Source organism: Contarinia nasturtii, unplaced genomic scaffold (genome assembly GCF_009176525.2).
Source record: "Contarinia nasturtii isolate CC-2019 unplaced genomic scaffold, AAFC_CNas_1.1 Cnas_scaffold_2228, whole genome shotgun sequence".
NCBI lineage: Eukaryota > Metazoa > Arthropoda > Insecta > Diptera > Cecidomyiidae > Contarinia > Contarinia nasturtii.
The window spans coordinates 77,198-103,486 of NW_022199551.1; the positions used below are offsets into that span (position 1 = coordinate 77,198).

The 26,289-nt window shown below is 34.0% G+C and overlaps 2 protein-coding genes and 1 long non-coding RNA gene across 4 annotated transcripts in view; all 3 read left to right on the forward strand.

The window, feature by feature from the left end:
- The window catches only part of LOC116348009 (protein sprint), a 132,513-nt gene that overhangs the window by 51,648 nt on the left and 54,576 nt on the right, over window positions 1-26,289 (forward strand). The window lies entirely within an intron of this gene.
- LOC116348010 lies at window positions 18,365-19,154 on the forward strand. The gene is made up of 2 exons (XM_031778858.1): window positions 18,365-18,592; window positions 18,660-19,154. The coding sequence occupies exons 1-2, from the start codon at window positions 18,388-18,390 to the stop codon at window positions 19,073-19,075; spliced, it is 621 nt and encodes a 206-aa protein (XP_031634718.1). The 5' UTR covers window positions 18,365-18,387; the 3' UTR covers window positions 19,076-19,154.
- Window positions 21,176-22,235, forward strand: LOC116348012. Its single transcript, XR_004201745.1, has 2 exons — window positions 21,176-21,573; window positions 21,632-22,235. It is a non-coding gene; the product is annotated as an uncharacterized LOC116348012 (long non-coding RNA).

Consider the following 26,289-nt stretch of genomic DNA (forward strand, 5'->3'; position numbering starts at 1 on the left):
TTGCATTTGGATGGTGTGCTTTGAATGCACGAAACATAATCGCTTATGCCACCATTATAAGTGATGTTCGAAGCGGAGTTTATCGTTAATTTATTATTGGTGATGCTTGTGGCGAACAACAAAAAAATACGTTTTTATTCGATTTTATTGAAATTCAACCAGATGCTGCAGACAGAGAAATGCAATACGATTCGGTGGTCGGTCTTAAATGGAATAACTTTGAAAATATTTTAAATTTTTTACTAAAAGTATTTTTTGATTGCGAATATGTTTCCAAATCGAAAAGATGCGCCCTATGAAATGTAATGTAACCTTAAGGTTTTCCTAGATACAAAGATTATATTTGCGTAAAGTTCTTCAATTAATTTATAGTTAGTACGATGAAAACTTGAGCAAGGGTCAATGACAATGTTGTATTTAAATAGTCGGTTGCTTTTGGCAACGTCTCTTCGAAAACAAATAAGTTGCTAAAGTCATTACGTAGGTTGCTCCATAATTTTTTTTAAAATGGTACTTATAGTGTTGCCCGATGTAAACCATTGTCATATTCGTAAAGTTTGATGTTTTGGTATGTATTCGTGCCCTGAACCTTTTGTCGTACGAACGCTATTTGTATTGTTTACAGTGACTGGTAAACTGCGACTCAACAAAAAAATGAATTTTACACGTGAAGATTTTCGTAAAATGATTTACTACGATTTTCGAAGTAAATTATCTCAACAACAGTGTTTCGATCGACTTCATTTGGCCTTTGGCAATGAAGCACCAACCCTTCAGACAATTTATAACTGGTACCGAGAATTCCGTTGCGGTCGTAGTTCGCTCAAAGACGAGTTTCATACAGGTCGTCCAAAATCGGCTGTTGTGCCACAAAACATCGATGCTGTCAGAAAACTGATTATGGAAGATCGTCATGTGACCTACCGTGAGATTGAGGCATCTTTGGGCATTTCATCCCACAGCATACATACAATTTTGCATGAACATTTAGCCGTAAAAAAGATTTGCTCTCGTTGGATCCCACATAAATTGACCGATGAACAAAAAATGGCTCGTGTGAGTTGGTGTAAAGAAATGCTCAAGAAATTCAATCGTGGTGCTTCAAAAGACGTTAATAAAATCGTCACTGGTGACGAATCGTGGATATATGCCTATGAGCCCGAAACGAAACAGCAGTCGACTGTATGGGTCTTCCAAAATGAAGATAACCCAACGAAAGTTGTTCGAGCAAGAAGCACTTCGAAGCGAATGGTCGCCTGTTTTTTCGGGAGAAGTGGTCATGTGGCAACCGTTCCACTAGAGGATCGTAAGACCGTCAATTCTGATTGGTATACCACCATTTGTTTGCCCGAAGTGTTTGGTGAAATAAGAAAAAACAACCACCGTCGCAAAATAATTCTTCATCACGATAATGCGAGCTCTCACACATCTTTTCAAACTACTCGATTTTTGACCGGTCAAAACATCGAACTGATGGGTCATCCACCGTACAGTCCTGACCTGGCACCCAATGACTTTTTTTTGTTCCCAAGCGTGAAGAAAAAACTACGTGGTCAACGATTTTCGACACCAGAAGAAGCAGTTGAAGCGTTCAAAACACACGTTTTGGAGATATCAGTTTCGGAGTGGCACGAATGCTATGACAAATGGTTTCATCGAATGCAAAAGTGTATCGATCATCTCGGGGAATATTTTGAAAAACAATAAAACCATTTTCGACAAAAAACAACTGTGTTATATATGTTTTTAAAAAAAATTATGGAGCAACCCTCGTATAAATATTTATTGAAAACGAGTGCATCCTTAAATTTACTTTAATCCATGTTGACTATGACTGCTGTTGTTGAGTCAATAAAATTCCCTTTGTACAATGTGATATCATGTTTGGAACATGTTTTCATTTTCCCAAAGACTTTGACCATGAAATAAATTACTTTCAACGAAAAATAAAATGCTTCAATAGACGGTTAGAACTTTCAATACCTTATCAAATGAAACGAGGAGGCAATGTGATTTATTTTAAGTGTCACCAAGACTACCGACCTGCTATATACCTGCTTTCATTCATCTAAATGTATATTTGATAAGCTACCCGGACAACCAATGCCACATTGGCTCATTTTAAACATTTTCCGCTCACTTTGTAATATCCAAAAGAGATTACGACTTCTTAAAGTAAATGGATGGCCGCACTCCGAAGAAATGACTACATTTTCGAGAATTGAATAGAATTTAGTTGTATTGTACGACTCTTGGCAAACATAAACATTTTGGGTGCATCCCGTATGGAAAACAGAAAATAAACAAAGCAACACTCAGATTGTGTTTAAAATACAATTTTAATGATTCATTCGAAATGCAGCCAAAATGCAACAGTCTTGGCAGTTGTTCAGACACCTTTAAAATTTAATGAATCACACATCTCTCTCGTATTTGTTGGTTTTCTCTATTGTTGGTGAACATTTTTCAATGGAGATCACTTGTGCTACACTGGATGTTTGTTCCTCTAATATCGATTGCAACTTTAAAACTACAGAAAATGGTAGAAAAATACATCGCATTATCACTGGTGGAACTTATGAAAGTGCATTTCTTTGAATTATTCATGTATTTTCAAGAAATTCAATGAATATTTCCAGACGGGGACCATTTTAAGATTTTCGAGGTTAAGTCTCTGTTCACAATCGAACAATTTTGAGTTCAAGTAGCAGTGATTTGAGCCGAGCAACTGTGATTCAAAGTAGTTGAACTCGAATCGAAGCATGTTCGGTGATAATTTAATCAATGAAACATTTGAAAACTATTTTATGGTTACGAACGCCCAGATAAATGCCCGTTGCAAGTCTTAAAAAGCTGTCAAAACATCTTTCAATGCGCAAATGTAGTAAAATACATAAATATAGGTTATCGGATAACTGAAATATATCCTCCAAAAATGCATTAGCACTAAATAGATTACATTGTCGAAAGAAATTTTTCCATAATTTCATCGAAATTTGGTGATACTCTTGTTTTGACACAAAATGATAAATCTCGTCATTAGATCTGCTATTTTCTGTTTCATGGCAACAGTTGAGCGAACAATTCTCGAGTCATTAATTTTCATAAATAATTCGTCATCATGGAAACGATTTATTCGAAAGGGGGCTCAACAAGATTCGGCCCGTTTCAATTGCGTTAATCGAGTGACAGTCCGATTTATGGTAGAACATTTATTCAAATAAAATGCAATGTTTTTGCGATTTTTTCCGTCTTCTTTTCAGACATTGCCTGTGCAAGTCTTGTGCCCGAAAGGGAAGCGAATATTTACACGAAATTAATAATCATTTGAGTTTTGTAACAAATATTCCAGCGAGCGTAAACCAACAATGTTTTGCTCGGAATAAGTTTCAATTTGGTTGAAAAAGGAAGTATTGAGTATTACTTGAATTTGTCCGGCGGCTATTTGCTCTGATATACCACACATAAAATACATATTCTCTTGCACAGCATGTCGCTAATGCGTTTGGATTTTTGGGCATGTTGTGTGTGTTTTTTCTTTTGGGGCTTGGCTGTGATTATCGGTGTATAATGCGTGAAATGCACAGATGAAGTGTATGTGCAGCTATCGCATTTCCTCTGTAATAGATCAAAAACAGTTCCATCAACAACATGAACGTTGTCGGGATAAATTGAAAAAAAGAGGGTCCAACAAGACACACGGTAGAAAAAGATCCACTCGAAAAATAGCCAACAGCAACGTATCATATTTGCACACCCATTGCACATACCGAATGATACATCCAGAGTAATACACGTTGTTTGTGAGAGGAGATTTGACTTTTTGTGGAATGTCTTTTGATATTGATATGTTCGCATCTTTGTGTCTAGTTTATCCGAATATGCTCGGTGGATTTACGAGATTTCCTTTGTTTGTTACAATTTTTCCCTTTCATTCTATCGATTGCCGCTTCGACATATACAGTCAACAATTTCATTATCTTGACTTTGACTTAACACAATTGTTTGTATTCTCCTGACGCATGGTTTTGGGTGACTTGTTGATTTAATTTTGATAGCTCTCAATGACTCTTTTTTATATACAGCCCCATCGATAGCTACTCAATATATTTTTTTGTCTCTAAACGGCTCACAGCAAAAACAATACGACCCATCAATGGAATTTACACCCGTTTTTTGTGCATCATCCAATGAAACATGTGTTCAACCCACCGCCTTTTTGCTTGTTTCCATTGAAATAAAAACGATTTCACTTGGAAACGTAGAAACAATTCGAGGGCACAGATGCAATGCACTTATAATGAACAAAATGAACGAAAATTACAGTCTCAATGGATTCATTATCGTTAGTTCACAATTGGAAATGTGATAATACTGTTGAATAAAATTTTATTTCAATCAAACGTATTCTTTCGATTTGAGTGTACCCTACGTGATTTCTGTACTTTCGTCTCTCAATCAAATAACTTTAACTGTTGAAGTTAAACAATACAATTCTTTCGAAAATACGAAAAATGATGAAAAATTGTAGAAAATCAAGGAGAAAAAACAAAAATAAAAAAAGTCATCAAGACAGACAAGTACATCTTGGAAACATTGGAAGGGAGAATTTTGTGTAAATTCTCCTCTCGAAATTAAAGAACACATCGAAGAAAAAAAAGAATCAATAGTTTAGTCAGAACTTGTTGTGAATCGTTCCAAGATGTAAACGCACCATTTAAATGAATGGCAGCAAAAAGTTATCGTAAAACTTTGATATCAACGGAATTTTTTTTTCATCATTCAATGGGTGGGTAAATAAATCGTTTATTTCTGCATTTTTATTCACATAAACTTGAAACAATAAAGAAAAACTGCAGTTATAATGATGGTTGTTTCCATTTGCTTGCAAAACAATTCACTTGAAACTTGACTAATCGCAATACTTGTGCACGTTACCCGTGTTTCTTAACTTTATACAATTTACACCGGAAATGAAAAATAATTTTTTTCATTCGTATATGCCATAAAAAATGTTGTACTTCATATATTTTTCGTCAGTTAATCGTGCAACTTTTCATAAGCACAGATACACAAACAACTCTCAAGTATAATAATTTCTTATGCTGCGAAAAATGAAAGAGAAAAAAATCCATTTTTGATGTGATAACTGACTCACATAGGTGCCCAGTGTTGAGTACGACGAAAGCAGGCAGCTGCAACGAAAAATGAAAATGGAACTTAAAAAGTCCTTCGTGTAAATGTTTTACTCTCGATTTTATACATTTAAACACTTTCAAAACGCTCAAGTTCACGGGCCTGATGAAAAAATACAACCGTTTCCCCCATCAGTGGTGCTGGTGCTTGAATAAATTTTTCACAACAAACGATGAAAAAAGCAAAAAGAAAAAAGAATGTGGAGAAAGAATGTGCGCTCCAAAAAATTTCATATATATATTTTGCAATGAGAGAAAAAAACGGTATGGTTTCAAATAAAACGCCTAGATGTATACACAAGCGGGTGCGACGTTTGATATTGCATCGAGTTGCGCTGAATGGAATGTGTATTCCGTTGGTATTGGCATTCACAATCGTTTCATATATTTCATCTATTCTTATTGTATGCGACAGTGCGGCCGTAGCAAAAACGTAGTATGCGGTCTACTCATTGTCGCTCCAGCTGTTCGCCAAACGCGCTACCAAAGCCTTACGACAAACAATTTTTGTTTATGAGTTTTTCTCTTTTTTTCATTTTTCACTTAAGTTATTTTTTTCTGTTCGGCTCTCTTCGCCATATAGTCAATAATGCAAAACATTTAGGTAGGCACGTTGGATGCAACATTTGCTTTAACGTAGACGAGAAAAATGGTAGCATCTCCTTCGATGCCATCTCATGACACATTGATGTAGTACCACTTTACATAATCAGTATGAACTGTGTTCGCCTCTATGTACCTTTCATTTTTCTCGGCATGTTTTTTATTTATGCGATTATTGGTTTGTGGTTGCCATGTTCTTGTGTTCAAGTGTGTGCGTGTGTATGCATGTGGATACACAAGGATATGGTAATTTAACATACCCACTTCGCTCTTGTTTGCCAAAACATCAAAAGTCAGGTACGTTTATACGTGTTTTTCATGTGATCCTTGTGCGATTGTATTCGTTCATTCTTATGCGGCAATATAAAGTCTCATTTGAGCATACATTCTTGTGCACCATCTGGTGCATAAACACTTTGTTGCGTTCAAACACAGTTAATGCGCATTTTATTTTTTTTGCATGCAATAAACAACGGTTTTTTGGTAACGCATCAATGGTCAAATTACCGTTGAGAATCACTTTTCAAACTTTGATTGTCACTTTACTTTATGAGCGGGTACGCTTGGGATACGAATACGTGCAGTGCATATTTTTGGAGATTTTTTTTATATATTTTGTAAATGGTTTTGATTTGTGACGCAACCCGAATGAGAAGAAATAAGTAACGTTGATATATCGAAGGATATCTTTTAGCCGCATATTAAGTCCCAGAGATATTTAATATTTCGATTTTTTTTATTTATTTGAGCCAAGACACATTTTCTTTTCCCTTTTCTCGTCCAAACACTCAATATTTACAAATGAATTACTCATAAATTTGAAGAAAACATTAACCAAGTCAAACATTTCAACGACAACAAAATGTGGAAAGAGTATTTGAGAAATTTACTTTTCACATGCAAGGACGCTTATCAAACTCAAGGTGTTTAATTTCCCATATAAATGAAATATTTGGGCAAAACGACCGAGATTAAGTTGAAAAACAGCTGAGAAATGCGGAGATGATTTTAAACTGTTTGTCGACAGAAATATTTAAAAGAGATAAAAGACCCTGCGGAAATGCCATCTGCCACAGTTGTTCGACAATTTAAGCAAGTCGTAGACGTTCTCCGTTCAGAGTAGAAAGGGAACAACGACATTTATTTGCACAAAAATGTTGAGTATTTTTCATTTTTATTAATTGTTTGGCACAATTGAAATAAATTCGTTGCATAAAGACTGTAACAAGCATATTTTCCGCTCTTGGTAATCCCTCAAAATATGAAGTTCAGTATATACCAAGTCGCAAAATCTGTGGAAGTAGCACTAGTACATTTTCATTTTTCATACAAAAACCCAAATAAATTGAAATCAGACTTTGTCCAAAGGGTGTTTTCAACCCAGTGTACGAATCAAGTGTGAAGGAAGTACTTAAGAAAATTAGAATAAAACCGCTCGCGTACGTGCCTGTCTGCATATAAATATTCTAAAACCGTTATTTTGCTTTGCTATTTTGTTTTTTCATTTTTCTAAAACGGAACTATTTCATCTCGCAAATCCCAACAACAAAAAATCAATATAATCCAAAAGATTCGCAACTCAATCGGGTTATGCGAGTTTCCTCGTAAAATATTCGTGGGGCTTTTTTCGCTTTAAATATTTAGATTCAATTTTCTCGGGGACTGAGTTCACAGTGCCATTTTTTGAATATTTTCTTTGGCTGCACAAAAGAGCGTTTTGGTTTCATCAATGTCACCCCGGAGCCATTTTCAAACGCACACAATGGCATTGTAAATTCGTTTTGTTATCCCAAACAGCATTATACACACGTATATGATGAGTGAAATAGATGGTCGTTATAAAAGTGAATGGCATTCATTTGAATGTCGTACAAAGAGCATCTTGAACGGGGTTGAAAAATTGAAAGAAAAAACTCCACACAACAAATGACATGATTATTTGATTTTTCATAGTAGCTAAATTCCGTCACCATTTATACGTTCATATTTTTAGATTAATGCAAATAACACAAATGAAATGACTAATATACGACTATGAAAGATGAATAAATGACCAAAATCTGTCGAAAATTGTATAGAATTTATGAATTCATTCAAAATGCGCGGCTTGAAAATGATATCATTTCGTCACAAATAATATCCTTTCATTTAATGTATATTCCCAACTCGTAATTGAAGTAATCATCCCCGCACATTAAGCAGGCACTTGGCTATATTTGAATTGATTAACGGCATATTTTGGACCCAAACCACTTCCATATATTGTTATAATCAAAGATTAAAACGTTATTTGTACATTTTCAGTTTTGAACATTAAAATTAGGCTTTTTTATTTTCATGTAAAATAAATATATAGAAACATAACCGTATTGTTAATTTTCGAAGGTATTAGTTTTTCAATCGACATATGTCGTTATAGTATCTGACTGAAATGCTTTTGATTTTATTTCCATTTTTTATTGCAATAAAATAAGGTGTATTTTGATTTTGTACGGAAAACGTAAACATTTTTTAAAATAAATTTTCAAGTTTTAATTACATGAATTACGTGGCGCTTATCGTTGAGTCCCAATTGTACAAGCTCTACATTTACGGCCAATTTTAGGAAAGCTCTTGATTGCTTGAGAATTCGTTTGTTATCCAATTGAAGATACATTCGATCGATGAGAACTTGTTACGAAGTTGTTTTAATTAAGGAACAGAATAAATACTTGTTCCGTTTCCAGTCTGAGCAATCTCATTAAGTTAAATCGAGTCGTTGTGGTTTCGATATTCATCCGCTGACTGTGTTTACATACATCGTATCGATTCCCTTTCTCTCATTTACGCCGTCAAACATCACATTCCACTTAGTTTAGTGCAATTGTGTGTATTTAGTTTTATTTCCTGTAAGAAGTTCATATGTTTCGTCGAATAAATGGACACAGTTGCACAACCAAGGAATAGTTAAATAACAAACTAAGGAGGAAGGAAAGCGGATATAAAGCAAACAACGAACTCCTAAGAGTACTTTAAGACGATTGGATTTTCGTGTAATTGTGCAAGCACTAAAAACAGTTTGGCGAATGAAAGAATGTAAATAAAAACGATTCGACCTTACACAAAGTCAAAATCAGCACATCGATGCACAGTACATCAGTAAATATTGTTTACTCATGAAAAAGATATATCAAATACGAAAAAGATTGCATCGAACGCAAAAAAACGATAAGTTCTCATCGAAGACAAAAAATCACTGGCGAAAGGAACGAAATTAATTAAACCGCACAAAGAAAAGTTTTGAGTGATTGGTCCATCAATGGATATAATCGATCTGATTGCGACAGAGAAACAAAGATGTGTTTTCTAAAGAGAAATCACAAAGATATGCTCGAAACATTTTGTAAGAAATTATGGTCATTTTGCTATCATGTGGTGTTTTCGTTGAGGTCAAACCTTATTATCAAACGAAGCAATCGCAAAGTCTCGCACACAGCGCAAAGTGGACACATAAAATGAGTTTTTTTTTTGCTGAACAACATAGAAAGTAAGACGAAAAATTTCTGCCAGGATAACGATATGGATCAAAGTGTCAACAATATATTGAACGAAATTACAACAATAACATATAAAAATACGAAGTTATTCGCATTCAACTTTCGCCATGTAATATTATCGTCAATGATGTCTACATCATGTACACACAATCAGATGTTTTGTTCAAACAGCAACCACATATGTTTGTCTATCTGCTAAATGATTGCCGGTTATGTAAATAGATATTGCGTATGGTGAAATCAAAACATAAAACACACATCACTCACAAAATTTTATGTTTGCCTGACGACAGGCATCGACTGATATGGCTGACACTTTTGCAAAAGTTTTGTTGGCGATTTTGTAGTAAACACATTTTGCTTATTAGAAGGCAAGTGGAAAATGCTTGAAAGGCTTTTCTCAGCTAAAATCAACGATTATTATTATTATGATTTGTCTACAAACGTCTAACATACATTCAACACACTTTTTGTAGCCAATAAACGAATATGGCCTCTCTTTCTCTCTCACTCAATTTATTCGTTGCCCTATTTTCATATTTTTCATCCATACAATCTGGCGGAATAATATTCGTCTCCCCTTTTATTCGCGAATATTACGAATCACAGAATGGGCGGTAAAGTCAACCGGCAAATTGTTCGCATCTAAATATTTATTTGGTACTTTTACCCGATGTTTGCACTTCATTTTTCGAATGATGTGGTGATTTTTCGAAATTGAGCTTTGTTTTTATTTCATTCATTCGTTTACATTTTCGCATAATACAAACAACAGGGAATGATGCGAGTATAGTTTTTCATCGTTGCAGAGGCCACACAAACAAAAAGGGAAACTTCAAATTGTTCACATAATCATAATTTATATGACGTCATTTAGCAGAAATATCAACGATATTTTCTTGAACAATAAATGTTTATCTTTTAAAGTGTATTGCTTTTCCATCTCGTTACACAAATACAATTTTTTTTAAAAAGTTTGGACATTTTTTAGATCAAGATTCTGGTTAAGATTCCAACTTAGATAGGGAAAACGTATTATAACGTATATGGCAGTTAATGAAATATAACAGTCGGCAGTTTCGGTGGTTCCAAAATGCGAGTAGAACATAATATATCAGATCAGAGTATATGCTCTTGTATTTTCGTACATCTATTTATTTGATAAATTCTTTTGGAAATTAAATTTAATTGGCTTCCGAGGTTTTGAAACATTTTTCGGACGCTCCTATTATTATTAATTAGAAAAATTGTCTTACAAAACAATTTTGCAGCCGTTGAATGAATATAGTCTCTCTCTCTATCTCTATCTCTCAAAAGGGAGAAATATCAAATTTATAAATCTATCTAAATCGTAAAGCGTTCATTGATTTTTAAAACATCTTTGATTCTGTCATGAATTCATTCGATATAATAAAAAGTCGACAATCAATTGCTTACAAAGAAAATGTTCCATTCATGAAGATATGAAACATTGATATCGAAATGTTGAAATGAAAACGTGTCACAAACTGAAATGTATACAGGAATGAAAACATCTAAAATAGGCTTCCTTATTTTGAGCATAATAATTTTAATGTGCCATTCCATTTTGATTAAATTCGCTGACCCCATTGTCAACTTACGTTCAGTTAATTTTCCGCTTCATCTGACACTCGCGATTCCTTCTTATTTCTTCAAAACAAAAAATCCGCATAATTTCATTGCCAAAGTAGGAAAATCATTTTTAGAGCTTTATTATTTCGACAGTTGTGTATATCAATGATGACGTAGTTCATTGACTGGTATAAAATGGTTAGAAAGTAGCCTTATCCTTCATAATTCCTTCTCGTTGCTTGTTCATTGTTCATAAGAAAAAGAAAAAAAGTATCCAAATAATTTTACGCATATTTTACAAATGTGATTCTCTAGTCATTTTATTCATTTCTTTTTATTTCTTTTGTAAGTACAACTTTTCAAACATTCACATTTTTCGTCAGAGTGTTTTCGTTCTTCGTATTCGCATTTCGCTCTATCAACATATTATTATTTTTCATGATTGTCGCTACGCTGAATGCCTGAAACATCGAAAAATTGTTTAACACCAACAATTTACGAGCAATTTTTCGGTTTTTCTTTTCTTCACTTTTGTTCGACATACAATTCCACTTTTTTGAATTTCGGATGGAAATGGGGAACAAAATGAAGAGAAAATGAAAAAAATCGCGGAGGAGTTTGAGAACAAGAATAAGCACAAAAAATGTAACGACATTAAAATCTTTTTTTACCACCATTGAGCTGCTTATTGGCATTTTGGGAATTCTTTTCATTGAATGAATGGCAACGACCACGGCGAGGTTAACAACAAGCCAGTATTGATGGATATTCTTTTTTTTTGCGTTGTAAAAATCTATTTGAACATTTCAAAAGTTGACACTTTTTGTGCTTTTTTATTACGAATTATCTGCCACTTTTTCATATAAAAAGAATAAGCATTTGATCTTTTGCATTGTGATGTGACCGTTGAAATGGGAGCGTTTAGCTTATGATAATATCGATGCTTTTTGTTGATAGCTTAAATGATGTAGAAAAGTTTAATGAATTTCTTTTTATGCTTTCGGTCGTAACTTTTTATTCGTCATGCGTTGATTTAGTTGACAGTCAATTAAAGGATATTATATTAGCTGAAAAAAGCAAACAAAGGCCCACATTTAATAATGCGACCTGATTCATACTTTGAATTCAAAACATTTTTTCCATTCACTAAATGAAAAAAAAAGCTAATTTCTTTTTCTTCTTTTTCTCATTTCAGGTATGTATTCAGAGTTAATGGCCGTTTAATCGGTGTACTGGATTTCGGATCCAGTTTTTTCTATTAGAAAAGACATAGCCGTAAGTAATAATCTATTTATGAAGTGGGATTTATTGTTAGTGAATTGATTGGTTAATATCAGAGATTAAGATCATTTGCGGGAAAGTTCAAGTGACAAATAATAATTATTATTATTTATGCGTGTGCACTGCATCAAAATGAACATGCAATGGCTTTCACTTTTATGTGATTTGTTCATAAATCAAACGGAATATATAGCGAATGTAAAATAAGCAATTCAATCGTGGCTAATTTGTATAATTGCTACTTTTACCAAATTAAAGATGTTCAAAAAGCAAGTGAAAAGTGTATCTCTTTTTGGCTAAGCAATTGAATAAAACCAAATTAGCATTCGAGTCATTGAAACGAATGCATACATCAATGTAATAAATATAGGTTTTATATGTACGCGAGCGTTTGCACACACAAAAAAAGAAACTTGTGCGCGCACCGATAAAGTGCAATGAAAGTGTACATAGTATGTCATAATTAGTAGCTGTTACACAGTTGCACTTTTAAGTATACTCAAACTGTCTGCTTAAAATGCAAACACATAAATTACATGCATCTCAAGTCGTTGTATGTGTGTGGTGTGTGGCGCCAAACATGTAATGTGCAATTTTCTTATTTTCGTTTGCATGTTTGCGTGTGAAATGGAAAAAGCTTGGACGGTGTAAACCGGTCTATATCCATTTCACTTGGCGTGTATTGCAATTGAGTGTATCCGTGACATTGTCAGTGTTATTCGTGAGATGTTGTACACTTAGTATGTGTGGTCAAAAGCGCTAAAATGTTGGACGATTTGCTGTCGACAACTTTGACTGCCATTTAAAATCTAACAGCAAACAAATTCCGGCATTTTGTAATTATGTCATTTAATTGCATCGAGATACAATGGCCAAAATGTTATCTATCTCATCGTTCGTTCCAATTGAAACTAGAATTGAAATGCAAAATACCCACTGTCGGCTATATTTCATCTTCCTCCAACGATACAAATCGAAATTTCTGCTGCATTAACGTAATATTTTAAATTCGTGTGCACTTGGTTGTCGATGTCGATTATGCTTGGCAAATGCAAACAAATCTTGTTCACATAGGCAGCCCCATGTCATGTTCCCGCTTTTTTGTTAAATGTCGCATTTTGTTCGAACTCATTTAGCCGAAGTGAAAATTGTTTGTGCCCCGATTTGAAATGTGTGACTAGATAGAGATAAATGCTTATGTTTCGTCGGCCACACCAACCGCAACTCATGGCTGTAGTGACATTTTCAATGATTATCCCGTATGCAAACCGACACAGCAAATTGCACTCTGTTTATTCAACATGTACAAAAAGAATAAAAGAGTTTTACAAACTGGCAGTAGTGGGAATGATTCGCATCGAACAACTCATTTAGTGTGTCGCGTAGATAATTTTAGCATTTCACAAAATGTAATTCGATTTTATTATACAAAGTCTTTGGTTGATCGCAAATTGTAAAGCAGTGTTCATTGCTTCGCAGCAATTAAAAGTTCATTTTCTGGCTTCAACGCGCTATCGACGGCGTGTAACATTTATTGACATTTGATTAATCATCCATGTACAAATACGTTCAATGGAACCGTGCACACACAAACACATCACTTAAACTTCTAAAGAGGAGAAAAAGAACCCAACATACCACAGTAACGAACATCAAGCGCGTTCTTATCGATGTTTTCTATTTTTGTGCTTTCGTTCGCTTCATTTGAAATGTGCGAAATATTTCAGCAACACATAATTATGGCGACACATTGTACACTTCTTCTATTTTACTGAAATAAAATGGTAAAAGAGTCATTATTAAAACGGTACAGAAAAAAAATGCGCAACAAAATGAATAGCATTGCATTTGCACAGGAAGAGAAGTAATGCGAATGAAGGAAATTGTAAAAGTAATGCCAATGGAAGCAATTCATTAAGGCATTGACGAGTGCTCAATTGAGATTGACGTAAGAAGAAATTGTGATGAAAATATCGTCTGAAGAGAGTCGAACAAGCGAAAAAAAGACGTCTCGTTTGATATCATTTTTCCCATTAAACTTTCACGTTTATGGTGTATATTTTTTTTCTGCATCGATAATTTGACGGAGACAAGAATATATTGCAAAAATATGTTACAGTGAAGTATGCTGCGGAAATTAAGAAAAAAGAAGCGTTTTAAAATCGCTTTTTTTTCAAATAATAAATATGCGAACGATTTACGCGGGTTCTACTCTGTGACGGTAGAAAACTATGTCAATGTGGTGATATCATTTCCTTGGTATTTATGAAATCGTTTTGTTGATGCTTGATATACGTTCACTCGTATTTTTCTTTTTTCAAAAACTCATTTTCGATTGCTCCGCGGTGCAAACCATGTACCGCTGTATATATTACTTTTTCATGTAATTTATTATTGTTTTGTATCGTTTTCTATAGCACTTCATTTTGTACGCCTTCGTTGTGTCAACATCAATAACAGCAGAATAAAAAAAAGAAGTGTTATATCGTTAGAATCCGTTGTGGAAAGAGGAAAAAAGTCTCCGTTTGACACTTTAATTGCACTTATGGTACACTCGTTCTGCGCACTGACCGTTGCTTACATATACCCATTGGAATGTATAAATATGCCAATTCATGACAAATTTATCGTTTCGCGCGCCTTTTGTATCGCATCGCGCGAAACAAAGTAATGTTGGTTAATTGCGCTGGCCGGTTATATGGTTTTCGAAATGGCAAAAACCGATTTAGAAAAATCGGTCAATGAACAGTAGTTAAACCTACCAGTAATTATCATCGATAGCACATTTAAGATAAGCATTCTTTGAAAAAACTTCTTTTTTTTGTTTTGCTGAAGTCAATCGATTTCCGCATTTTTGTTTTTCTTCAACATTTCTAATGAAACCATGAAACACAAAACTTTTGAAATTGAAACTTGAAAATTCCGTGTACAACTTTGAACGCTCGAGATACAGAGTAAAATATGTCCAGACACCATTCAATGGATTAAGTACCGAACCGGAGAGAGTGCAAGAGAGAAAGCATCTCGCTGTGGATAGGGACATTTGCTTTCGCTTGTAAATTGCAAATGTTTTAAATGGTTAAATGCTTCTTGTTTGTCGATAATTAAATAGTATTCCCTCGAGAGATAAATTGCACCGGTGTCACAATATCACAAGTGTGGGTTGTGTTGTTTCAACTAAACTCGAATTCCATGTTGCCGTACCAAGTGTCTTTTTTTCTGTAACCGAGGCAGCGCGCTCATCTCACTTATAAACCGAATCGAAACCAGTGGATCGAAACGATTTGGCTATGCTTTTTCGTGCATACTGGCAATGATAATAATATAATATGGTTTTGGGTGCTTGAAGTCAAACGAGAGAGAGAGTTAAGATGAATTTATGCCATATTATTCTACAAATAGTCAAGTAAATAGACTCTTGTCTCGTCTCATTTTACCCAAAATCGACGCACTGTTTATTTTTATGAGCCGCTTGAATTTTGCACGAAACGTTTCATTGCGGAAAATCACATAAGTAATCCAGTTTTTAAGTCAAAAAAGTAGCAAAAACTTTATGACTTTCAACACGAAATAATTTTGCAGCGAAAAAGACGAGAAATAGAAAATATTTTCATTTAACGTACACGAAATGGGTTTTGCGTCTGGTGGTATGTTTGGTTGTTCTTTCAGTTGACGGCGACTCGATTACAACATTTCACAAATAGACAAGCGCTTACTCAATATTATTTGCGGAACAGTTTTACTACATAACATTTCCGACTGTATATGAATGGGTTTTCTTGCCTTGTATTCGCTTAATATAAAGTGAAATAGTGACATAAACAATAAAAATGTTAATAACGTACAATTGCGCATCATCGTGATGACAGTAGCTAATAAATATATATATTTTTTCTAAACTGCTATGCATTGTCGACTTCACCATTTCGCTCCAATGACAACAAAGTGTACAAAGTTTAAATGTTAATGTGATGTTTTTTCGACGCTAAAAGAGGTATACATACATACATTTCAAATATGAACGCACCCATTTCACTTTCGCTCATTATTTTATCAACAAAACACCGTCAAAATATATTATATTATATTAAGATAAAATGAAATGATAAAAACGAAAATGAAAAGACTGGGTTAAGCAAATAAAGAGGTAAAATTACAGCAAATAGAACGAATTTAACTTTCTTAAAAGTTGAAGATTATTTATATTCTGTTTGCTTGCGCTAGTCGCAAAGGAACTCTAACAAGTGGTAATGACAAACAAATGCAAACATCTTGTGCAAACATATTAAAATATGATAGAATTATCACATTGAGGTTGATGCGTTCTGGAGTGTGTATTCAAATCTTAATTGTTTATGACTTTTGAACTGCTTCATTTATATTGCATTCAAGCGAAGTTTTCTGAAGCTGAAGAAGCGTCAATTCAGTTTCCATTTTCCGAAAGTTGGGTACTTCATTCATCGAATTTGTTTGCCATACAAATGATATGACACACTTGAAAGTTTAAAAGTCGTGTTGTTATCGAACAAAGAATTTGAATCACTTCAATAGATGATTCCGACTGCGAAGAGAGTTGATTGAATCACGAAAGCAAATGAAATGTAATTTCCATCGACAAAGTTCTTGGAATATAGAAACGTTACGCTGAATAAATTGACATTGGATTGTGTCACTCTGTGTGTATATGAATGAAACTTTGTTTTAGTTTTCATATTCATGCATTCATGCCGTTTGAATTTCAAAAACTTTCAAATTTTAATATGTGAAAAATTTGTTTAACTTCTGTATTCGATTCCAGCAACTCCAAGTACTGGATACAAAATTTAACAAAAAAAATGACTACTGAATTATAAATGTATTTCAATATTTATGATTTTAATTTTGAGATGAGTTTTTGCTTTTTTGCCTCGAGATATTTTCTTCGTATGCAACGATGAGAGGAAAACAAAGTGCATTTAAAAAAAAAATATGTAAAATATGAAAATATTTTGCAAACATTCAATGAAAACGACAACAGAAAGGAAATCATACACTCACCGGACAAAGAATGAACATCTACATTTGCCGTGAGTATCCGTCGTCGCTGTTTGTTTTTGACAGCATGAACATTGAATGTACCATAACAAAAGTTGCAATAATAAACTTTGCATTGGATATTTTTTGTCTGTCTGTTTTGTGAAGCCATGCACTCGAAATTAGTTACTGTACGCTTGCATTGTGCATCGTTGTATTGTACAAATACGGCTCTCATATACATATTTTGCGCAAATATTCGTATAATACCGAAGTTTTTACATTTTTGTATTTGTTTCAGTTTCGTCGTTGAAATATTTAAATGAAGAAAATTGAATATTCTTCGTATTTGCTTTTGTCCACAATCGTCGTGCTCTTTTTACATGTTCTCCGCGTAACGTGGACTAGACATAGGTAATCAAATGTTGATCCGAATCGTTTCTTTTATGTATCTCATTGATGGTGCATGTTAAAATCTGAAATTTGTTCTCCAAATAATAATTGAGCAATGAAATGTGTTTTTGCTTCTATCTCCATATTTAACGTCATTTCCGGGGGTTTTCTCATGTTATCGATAGGGAACTTTGCACGTGCCATTTAAACATCACGAAGAACTGCGGTGTGTGTGTATATATTTTATCGGAGACTATTTGAAATCTATATTTAAAAAACACGGGATACTTGCATTGTTCAGTTCAACGGATAACGATTCAATTCAATATTTGAAAAGAAATGGTTGCGACACTGTTTACCTTTTTTGGGATGGAACCAATTTTTCGACGTGACATCGGCATAAAAAAATCGATCCATTTCAATGTTCACTAGAAATTAATAACCATTCGTGCTGGGTGCATGCAATCGAAAGGAAGTTGGTTTGTTGATAAAAAAAAACCCATTTAAACCGTGCACACGGAAATCCATCTGATACAAATGATAATGAGAAAATCATGGTGATAATAACATTTTGAACTTTATGTGGTGCAATTTTCAATTAAAATCACACAACAGCAAATAATAATTTATGACAAATGATCAGATCACACGCGATGCCTGCGTTATAGTGGATTATCTTTGAATTAATTACGTTCAAATTTTCATATAAAATACGATCGGATTACTCAGGTCCACTCCAGTTCATTTATAATTTTTGAGTCAATTAAATCGAAATGGAGTTGAAACAAGTAGAATGTTTAAATGTGGTCATCATTTTGTCGGTGTTTTGTTTGGGACAAATTTTGGCCTGTAATAATAATACCCGAGTAAAACGTGAAGGACCTGATGTTTCGACCATTTTTTTGGAGGGCGCTGCACAAATAAAGGAAACTCTAGATAATGGTGCTGCTTTCAAAAAAAATTACTCAATTAAAGCAGGTATTCAAGTCTTACATAAATCTAAATGAGTTCATTGTGAAACCGATCTTTTTTTCGAAACAAAAAGGTCCCGTTCAATTCAACGATAGTATAAAAGTTGGATTTGGTCGTGCAATGGATGATCCCACAACAGAATCAGGTGAACGTCGTAAACGAAGCGTTAATGATGAATTTGAAAGTGAAGGGAATTTTCAAAGAAATGATGGTATTCGTCAAAAAAGAAGCCCTCATCCAAATCCTTCAATTTTTACCAATCAATTAATCAATTCATTGTCGGACACAATTTATCGGACAAAACGACAAGCTGAAATGCAAAAAAATAGCCCTAGTGGTTTTGTAGCTACAGCAACAGAAATGTTCAATCATGTGGCAACTATATTTAAGGACTGTGTCAACAAAGTTAAATCTTTGGTTGGTGGTGCAGCGGGTGGAATGCCACAACAAAGAGGCCTTGGATCTAACGGTGCTGCAGTTTCACCATAAAAAATCTATTCTTTTTCAGTTTTTTTCTGGTTTTTTTTCGTGTGCTTGAATTGAATGAATAAAAGACCCCAAAATCAAACAGTAGTTCGATATTATTTTGTTGACATTTCGATGAAATTCATTTTCTCATAGATTCATTTTGAAAAGGTTGAATAAAAATATGGTTCCATTTACACACTCTACTCGATATATTTACCTTTAATTTCATTTCAAGAAATTCCGCTCTTGCACGCAATTTCCTGTAAAATGAAAAAAAAAACCAACTTTTCAATTAAATCAGAGAAACATATGGTCAAATATGTGTACGGTTAACGACCCTCCAACCTACTAAAATCCAATAATACTATGACTATGTTGGTTTTTTTTTCTTCATAAAAAACGGAACTCAGCCAAGCAAAAAACATCGACATTCCGTGTGCAGGTCTTTCAATTCTTTGTTGGTTATGAGGTATTTTCAGCACAATATTGCTCTATGCTCGACAAATTCCGATTCTTTTTAGTCTTTAAATTGAATTCCACATACGAAAATCTAATAACAATTTTCCATGTCATGATTTATATCGAATTTACCTCCGCTTTTGACACACATACCAAGCACCATTTTAAAAGAGAACAAACAATCGATAAGAATACCCCATCCATGTAATGAATACAATTTTACAAGTACAAACGTTGAGAATACGCTTTTAGTTGAGTGGAAATGGCTGGTCGCACATTGTCTTTGTAATATTTTATGGAAATGCAATCCATAAAACCATTTATCAGAATAAAACATTTTATGGAGTCGACGATTTCTCTCTCCCTTTGGTGAAATCATTTTTCGGGATCGGTAAATAAAAATGTATATGCATTGAAGTGCGTAAAAGTGGCACGAATCACGAAAGAGAAACTACTGCATTAGTAGTATATAATGGTTTGATAGCAGTTAAAGTCACAATTGATGCAATTCTTTTAAGTAAAAATAATGCGCCATTGGATGCAACAATTCAAGATTAACGAATGGGGAATTCATTCAAACGCAGTTTAACGTTCATGCTTTGGTCACATAAGCTTCTGAGTGTGTCATCCAATAAAAAGATTAATCGCTATGATACAGCAGAACATATACAAATACAACCTCTAGGTAACATCTGTAGTCTAGCGTATCATTTTGAAATTGCAAATAAAAGAGTTTTCAATTAGAAACGAAATGGCAATAAAATCAATTACTAATTTTATGGTACAATTGTAAGCAATTCATAAAATATAGTGAACCAATGTAGGGTGGTTGGTATGGTTCACAAAAACATGCATCATTTATAAATTACAAGTGAAGATTACCAATTTATTTGGGAAAACAACACAAATATAACAATTTTGATAATGTAAAAAATAAAGTCGATTTTGGTGTTTTATTGAGCGTGCAGGTCTCAACTCTATAAATGATTCAATACCAACATATGATGAACAAGGTGTGATTAAATTGTTTTTGGCGAAAATTTATAGAAAATATCATGTGGTACATCCGCACTCAATTGCTAATTACACTTTGTAATCGATCACAATGCTATCAATCAAATTCAAATTAATTTCAATAAGTGTGGTAACTCTGCCATAAAGCAATATGGTTTCATGTCGGCAAAAAACAGCAATAATTAAAGTAATTTAGATGTAATCTATTGTGGGTTTGTTATCAGTGAATTACTATCGAAAAAAGCGGAAATGTTATATGTTTGCGGAAAGTTCCACCGAATAGAATTTGAAACGTAATTTCAGTTCATAGGCATTTTCCATATGTAATGAATTGAATTTTATAGCATTTCAATATTCATCGAAATTTGAACGCGCAAAAATAGAAACTACTTGTGTGGTTCCTTTTAACGTGTTGTTTATTCAAGTCTAATAGAAAAACACGTCAAAAATGAGAGAGAGAGTCGTAATAATTATTGAATGCACGCAATCCAATCATATATGTTGAAGATTTTGAATCAAAATCTTCCTATGAGATAGTACAGAGTTCTTCACAATTACCGATAGTGTTAAATAATTACGATTCTTTAACATGTGATCAATTAGTTATTGATGTGTCTTTGGAGTTTATATAAATAGCAAAGAATTTGCACTAAAACTTTAGTTGACTGTGAAATTTCAAGCAACTTCAATCGAACGAACCAATTCCAAAATGAATTTCAAAATATTCACATTTTTAGTGTTGGCAATGGTATTGTTTATGTGCAAACAAAGTGCAGGTCAAATGCCAAGCTTGCCCAAGGCACCGGCAATGCCAGGTATACCATCTGTACCAGCGGAAATACCAAGTATGCCGCCAGCGCCAAGTATTCCATCTATACCTGAGGGTGTTCCATCCTCACCGGAAGCCATGTCAAATATGGCATCACCACCATCAATGCCTGATCCAAGCCAGATAAAAGAAAATATCGAGGGAAAAATGGAGGAGGTAAAAGGGGCAGCAGCCGTGGCTGCTTCCACGGTGCCAACGGCATAGAATCAAGCTATTGGTAACATAACATTCAATTTTTTCAATCGCAAAATTAAAACAAAATTAATTTTCAACAGGAGAAATTGTAACATGTCAAGTACATGCAACATTGCACATCACACACAAAAGAATAATAGAGGAACTTCACAAATTTTATCATAAAACCTAATCGGAGTTTGAGAAAAAAAAAAATCAAACAAATATCGACGCTTTATATCTCGCATGAATCACTCTTTTTTATTGTTAGAAAAATATTTTTTCATGGAATTTGATCAAAATCAGTTGAATAATTTGTATATGCATATTTATTGATCGTAAAATCAATAATTAACCGAATGCAGACAACAGGAATTCACTTCATTCAAACATGAAAACAACAAACCAAATTCTTCGAAGTCGTACAACGCCTGCCATTTGTGCCAAAGTATTCAAGCGAATCGGTTGAAACTAGTATTAAACTCAATAGATACGCTCGCAAAATTGTAAATTGTAAATTCCTGTATCGGTTGTAAATACATCTGAATGTCACTTTACAAATTCATTATATAAGATAAGAGCAAATAACAATGTGTATAAATCTTGAGGTTCACACTGGATGCACTGTTTGTTTCGGTATTAATAAATTGAATTCCACTATTACATCCCCATATTATATTCAATAAAGATTAATCGAAAATAGCATTTCAAGTATTTTAATTGATATTTTGAACTTTGAGATATAATTTACATAACCGACATAAATTGCAATTGCATCAATGTAATGGGAGGGTGAATTGCAAATAAATGCATATTATTGTTGTGTGCAATGCATACGCATTGATTGTCGATGTGCACGGTATAGACATCAATGAAATTGATGTCGAGAATTAATTTTCAAAGGGTGCAAATATTTATTGGCATTCAAATAAAATAAATGTTTATAACATGGTCAAAAGCCTGCTTGTCATGTTTGTGCATCATGATTAATGGTGGTTTTTTATTGCGGCGCAGTCTTTTATGATGTTCGTTACGTCAACCGTCTGGAATTTGTGTAACGTGACAAAAATATCTTTTGCACATTTTTACTTTTAACTTTTTGTCTCAACCATAAAATTGTTTGTGTGTGTGTGAAACATTGCATCCTCAAAACAGTTGCCGGTTGGAAATCAACGACACATTTCAGATTATCTTCAATTAATTCGTTGTTTGTTCAGACTAAAAAGCACCGAACAAATAATAATAATATTTGTGTTGTACGTTTTAAGTGGAAGAAATAAAGTGTTTAGTTGTCTCGTTGCATTAAGTGCTCTCTGTTCTCGTGCCAAACATCTTAAGTATCTCTTCTCTATTCTTGTTGCAAACTATGCATTGATATTTTTGTTCGTTCGTCGTCGCCAATATTATCTTGGTTGGTTTCTTTTTGTGTGTCAAATTACATATTCGATGATGTCTTTTAAAATTAGTTTTATGCTGAAATTAACGTACAACACAATACAACGTTCGATGTACTGTAATGCACACACGAAATACGAAACATCAAAAATTCAAAATATTTTTGCCAACATCAAGCGAGAATAAATGCGCGCAACAGCTGCACTTGCGCTTATGTTTGATAAAGCGCCAGCTACTGTATGAAATTAACATGGCCTGAGAATTTTGTAACATCATAATGGCTATCACGGGATACGGAATTTACTGCCATCATCAATTTATTATATGGTTTTAATTTTTAATGCAATAAAATATCTCTCGTGTTCTTTGTCTCCCGTTTCTCTTTCTCTTACTATATCTTCTCCGTCTTTCTTGTCAAGCAAATTGCGCTTGGTGGCCGTAAACAACGGTTTTCACGTCAGTTTTGATAAATTTTGTTGATATTTTCATGTTTGACTCCGTCTGCTCACCGTCGCTCACGTATCGAATGACAATTCTGTTCTTTTACCAACAAATCGATGTTGTACCACCTCACTTGGGCTCACGTTTGGCATCATTTGTAAATGTCAGAAATAATTTGAAACAAAAAAAAAACATATCAACAAGGAAATGCTGCCAGTTTATCGAATGCCATTAAATAAAATGGCATGTAACTTGAGTGCAGGTAATAGTCAATCGAAATATTCTAAAATTTGAAGCGGTTTCAAACTCAATTTTCAACAATCCATAAATATTGTATTTCATGAAGTTTTGAATGTCATACGTTATCAAAAAACCCTTTTCCATTGTGAGTGTTCAGCTTCCAAAACAATTAAACTCAGCGTACGTTGAAAAACGCTTGTAATGATCTATAGCTTCCAGCCCGAAGCCCATGACATTTCATCGCATTAATTAAAACTTGATTTAATTTATTCATCAAAACTTCAGACCAAAACACTCAAAAACCTCGTTTAAAATACCGTGTTTACTGTTTATCATGAATTGGAAAAGTTTCATTCATAAAAAGTACTGTTACGTTAGTAGATATTGTGTTTCAGGAGTTGAATTTCATTCGATAAAAACATGAAAATTGCACGATAAGCGAAATACTAATATCAATAAAACCATCAATAGAATATCGATTTATACATCTTTTGAAGCAAATGCAATACTACACTTACGGTAAGTCGTCTTAGTCACCCTTCGTTTGGATTGAAAAAATGGAGCATAAGCAACAGCTCGTTAGTACTTCGTCGATTGAATCGAGATATTGTGAATTGAGACATTGCATGCGATAGTAAAAATATGATTTACTATTTATTCGGAACGAAATGAAGTGTTGCACAGTTCAGTGTGCAGTGCATAAAATGCGCGTGACGGAGGGTGCAGAGAGATTAGTTAAATAGACGGCACCTCTATACACTCACTTACTTACGTTCTATGCGTTCTGCGATAACTGTTGATGGGTGCGATTTTGTGTCTATTTTTACGATCGGGGAATGTGGTAGAGAGTACGGTTAACGGTTTGTCCATTGTTTGTATCTCATTATTATTTTTATCCGTGGTAATTTGTCAAAAGAGCATGAACATTACAATCGTCGCAAACAGGTTCGTTGCAACGCCTTGAAATGAATATTACGCAATTGTTTTGCGTTTCTATCGCTTTCTCATATACATGTGCACTTGCGAGCTGGTGAAAATATTAGGCGGAGTTGCATTCTTGCATAACTTACGATAATAAATTAAATGACTTTCTTCTGTCACTTTTTTAGGGATTCTCCCTTTGTTCATGTGCATTGACGCACATGTTCAAATTGACTCTCTCTCTGTGTTTTTTAACAGCAAAAATCATACAGCTCAAGTCTCATTATATTACTTTTTAAGCAGAAATCTATGGTTTGAAATAGCAATTTAAATAGGCAAAAGTCGTTGTTATTGCTCATGGTCTTTTTTGTCTGGCGCTCAGTGACTTATTGAACTCTGCAAAAAATCGAAACAACAAAGCTGATTTTCACAATGAATAGCAACCGAACTAATCTATTGATGCCATTCATGCATCACGTAGAATGTGGTGCTGCAGTCGTGTGACCCGGGTCGTGTGTACATATGTGTGTAATGCACATTGTGCACACGCACGTCAATGAACCTTTACAATCTATTCACTAATTCATAACGAGAAAAAAAAAATTAGAGAGAAAAATAAATGAAAGAGAAACAACAAGAAAAAACTGATTGTTGTTACGCCGGATGTAGCTGGAAGGCTATTAGAACCGTATTTTATTTCTTATCAGCAATATTGCAATAGAGCACAGCAAATTTAAACAACTTCCCAAACCTTCGTTTCATTTTTATTACATTGCTCGATAACAATGAAGGTTCTGTCTACTTTGCTTGGCGTATCAGCAACAATTTAGAGTCAAACATGACTCTTTTCAAAACTTGAAATTCGTTCCGCACGTAAAAAACACAGTCTTGATTCGTTGCCAAAAATCTACCACTTTGAATCAAATTTCGGTCTGAGTTCAATTGCTTTGGAACCACTGCAGATACTTTGGATTTTATTGAGCCGAATAATTACTTAATGGCCTCATTTTCATTTTTCGATTGCCGAACAGCACAAACTGAATAAAGAAGAACAAAACAAAATCGTCCACGAGAAACAGAGACGAAAACGCAGATGGTGAAAGAGATGAAGAAAAATCATTTGAGATTGTGTACAAACTCTTGGTTAGGCCTCGGTATTTTGGCTGAAATCTAAGTGATCTACAGGTAAGAAACGTGTGTATGTAATCGGTATGAAAGTGTGACACATAAAATTCTTTACAGTTCGCGTTAAATCGATTATTATATACACCTTTTTCGTGACATGGCATACACCGTTTCACCGTTCACTTCAATAAATAACAATTGACTTCGATTTCATTGAAACAATGTGCTTTCCAGTGTTTACCCGATCGAAAGCGAAAGACATGCAATGAGAGATAAAAAAATATCGATCCGAAATGGAAAAAAGAGCGAGAATTGAATGACAAAAAAGGCAACGCGTATAAATCGTAGAACTCCCAAATGCCACATAGTACAACCATACCGGCTCTATCTTATCTGCAGCAGGCAAACTTTATAGTATCACATTCAGGAAACCAGACAATGTGCAGATACAGTAGCAATACGTGTGCAAGATACAGAATACACATTTAAAATAAATCCGAATTGAATGCGCGACTGACGATGACTCACCCACTGAACTATGCTGTATATAATCATATGCACGTTTTATATGTCTATATTTTTTCTCATAAGAGAGAGAGAGAGAGAGAGAGAGAGAGAGAGAGAGAGAGAGAGAGAG

Bases quoted from the DNA above. Each gene is read 5' to 3' on its own strand.
- LOC116348010 (XM_031778858.1), top strand. From the start codon at position 18,388: ATGGAGTTGAAACAAGTAGAATGTTTAAATGTGGTCATCATTTTGTCG. The intron at 18,593-18,659 runs GTATTCAAGTCT...CGAAACAAAAAG, and splicing joins AAATTACTCAATTAAAGCAG to GTCCCGTTCAATTCAACGAT.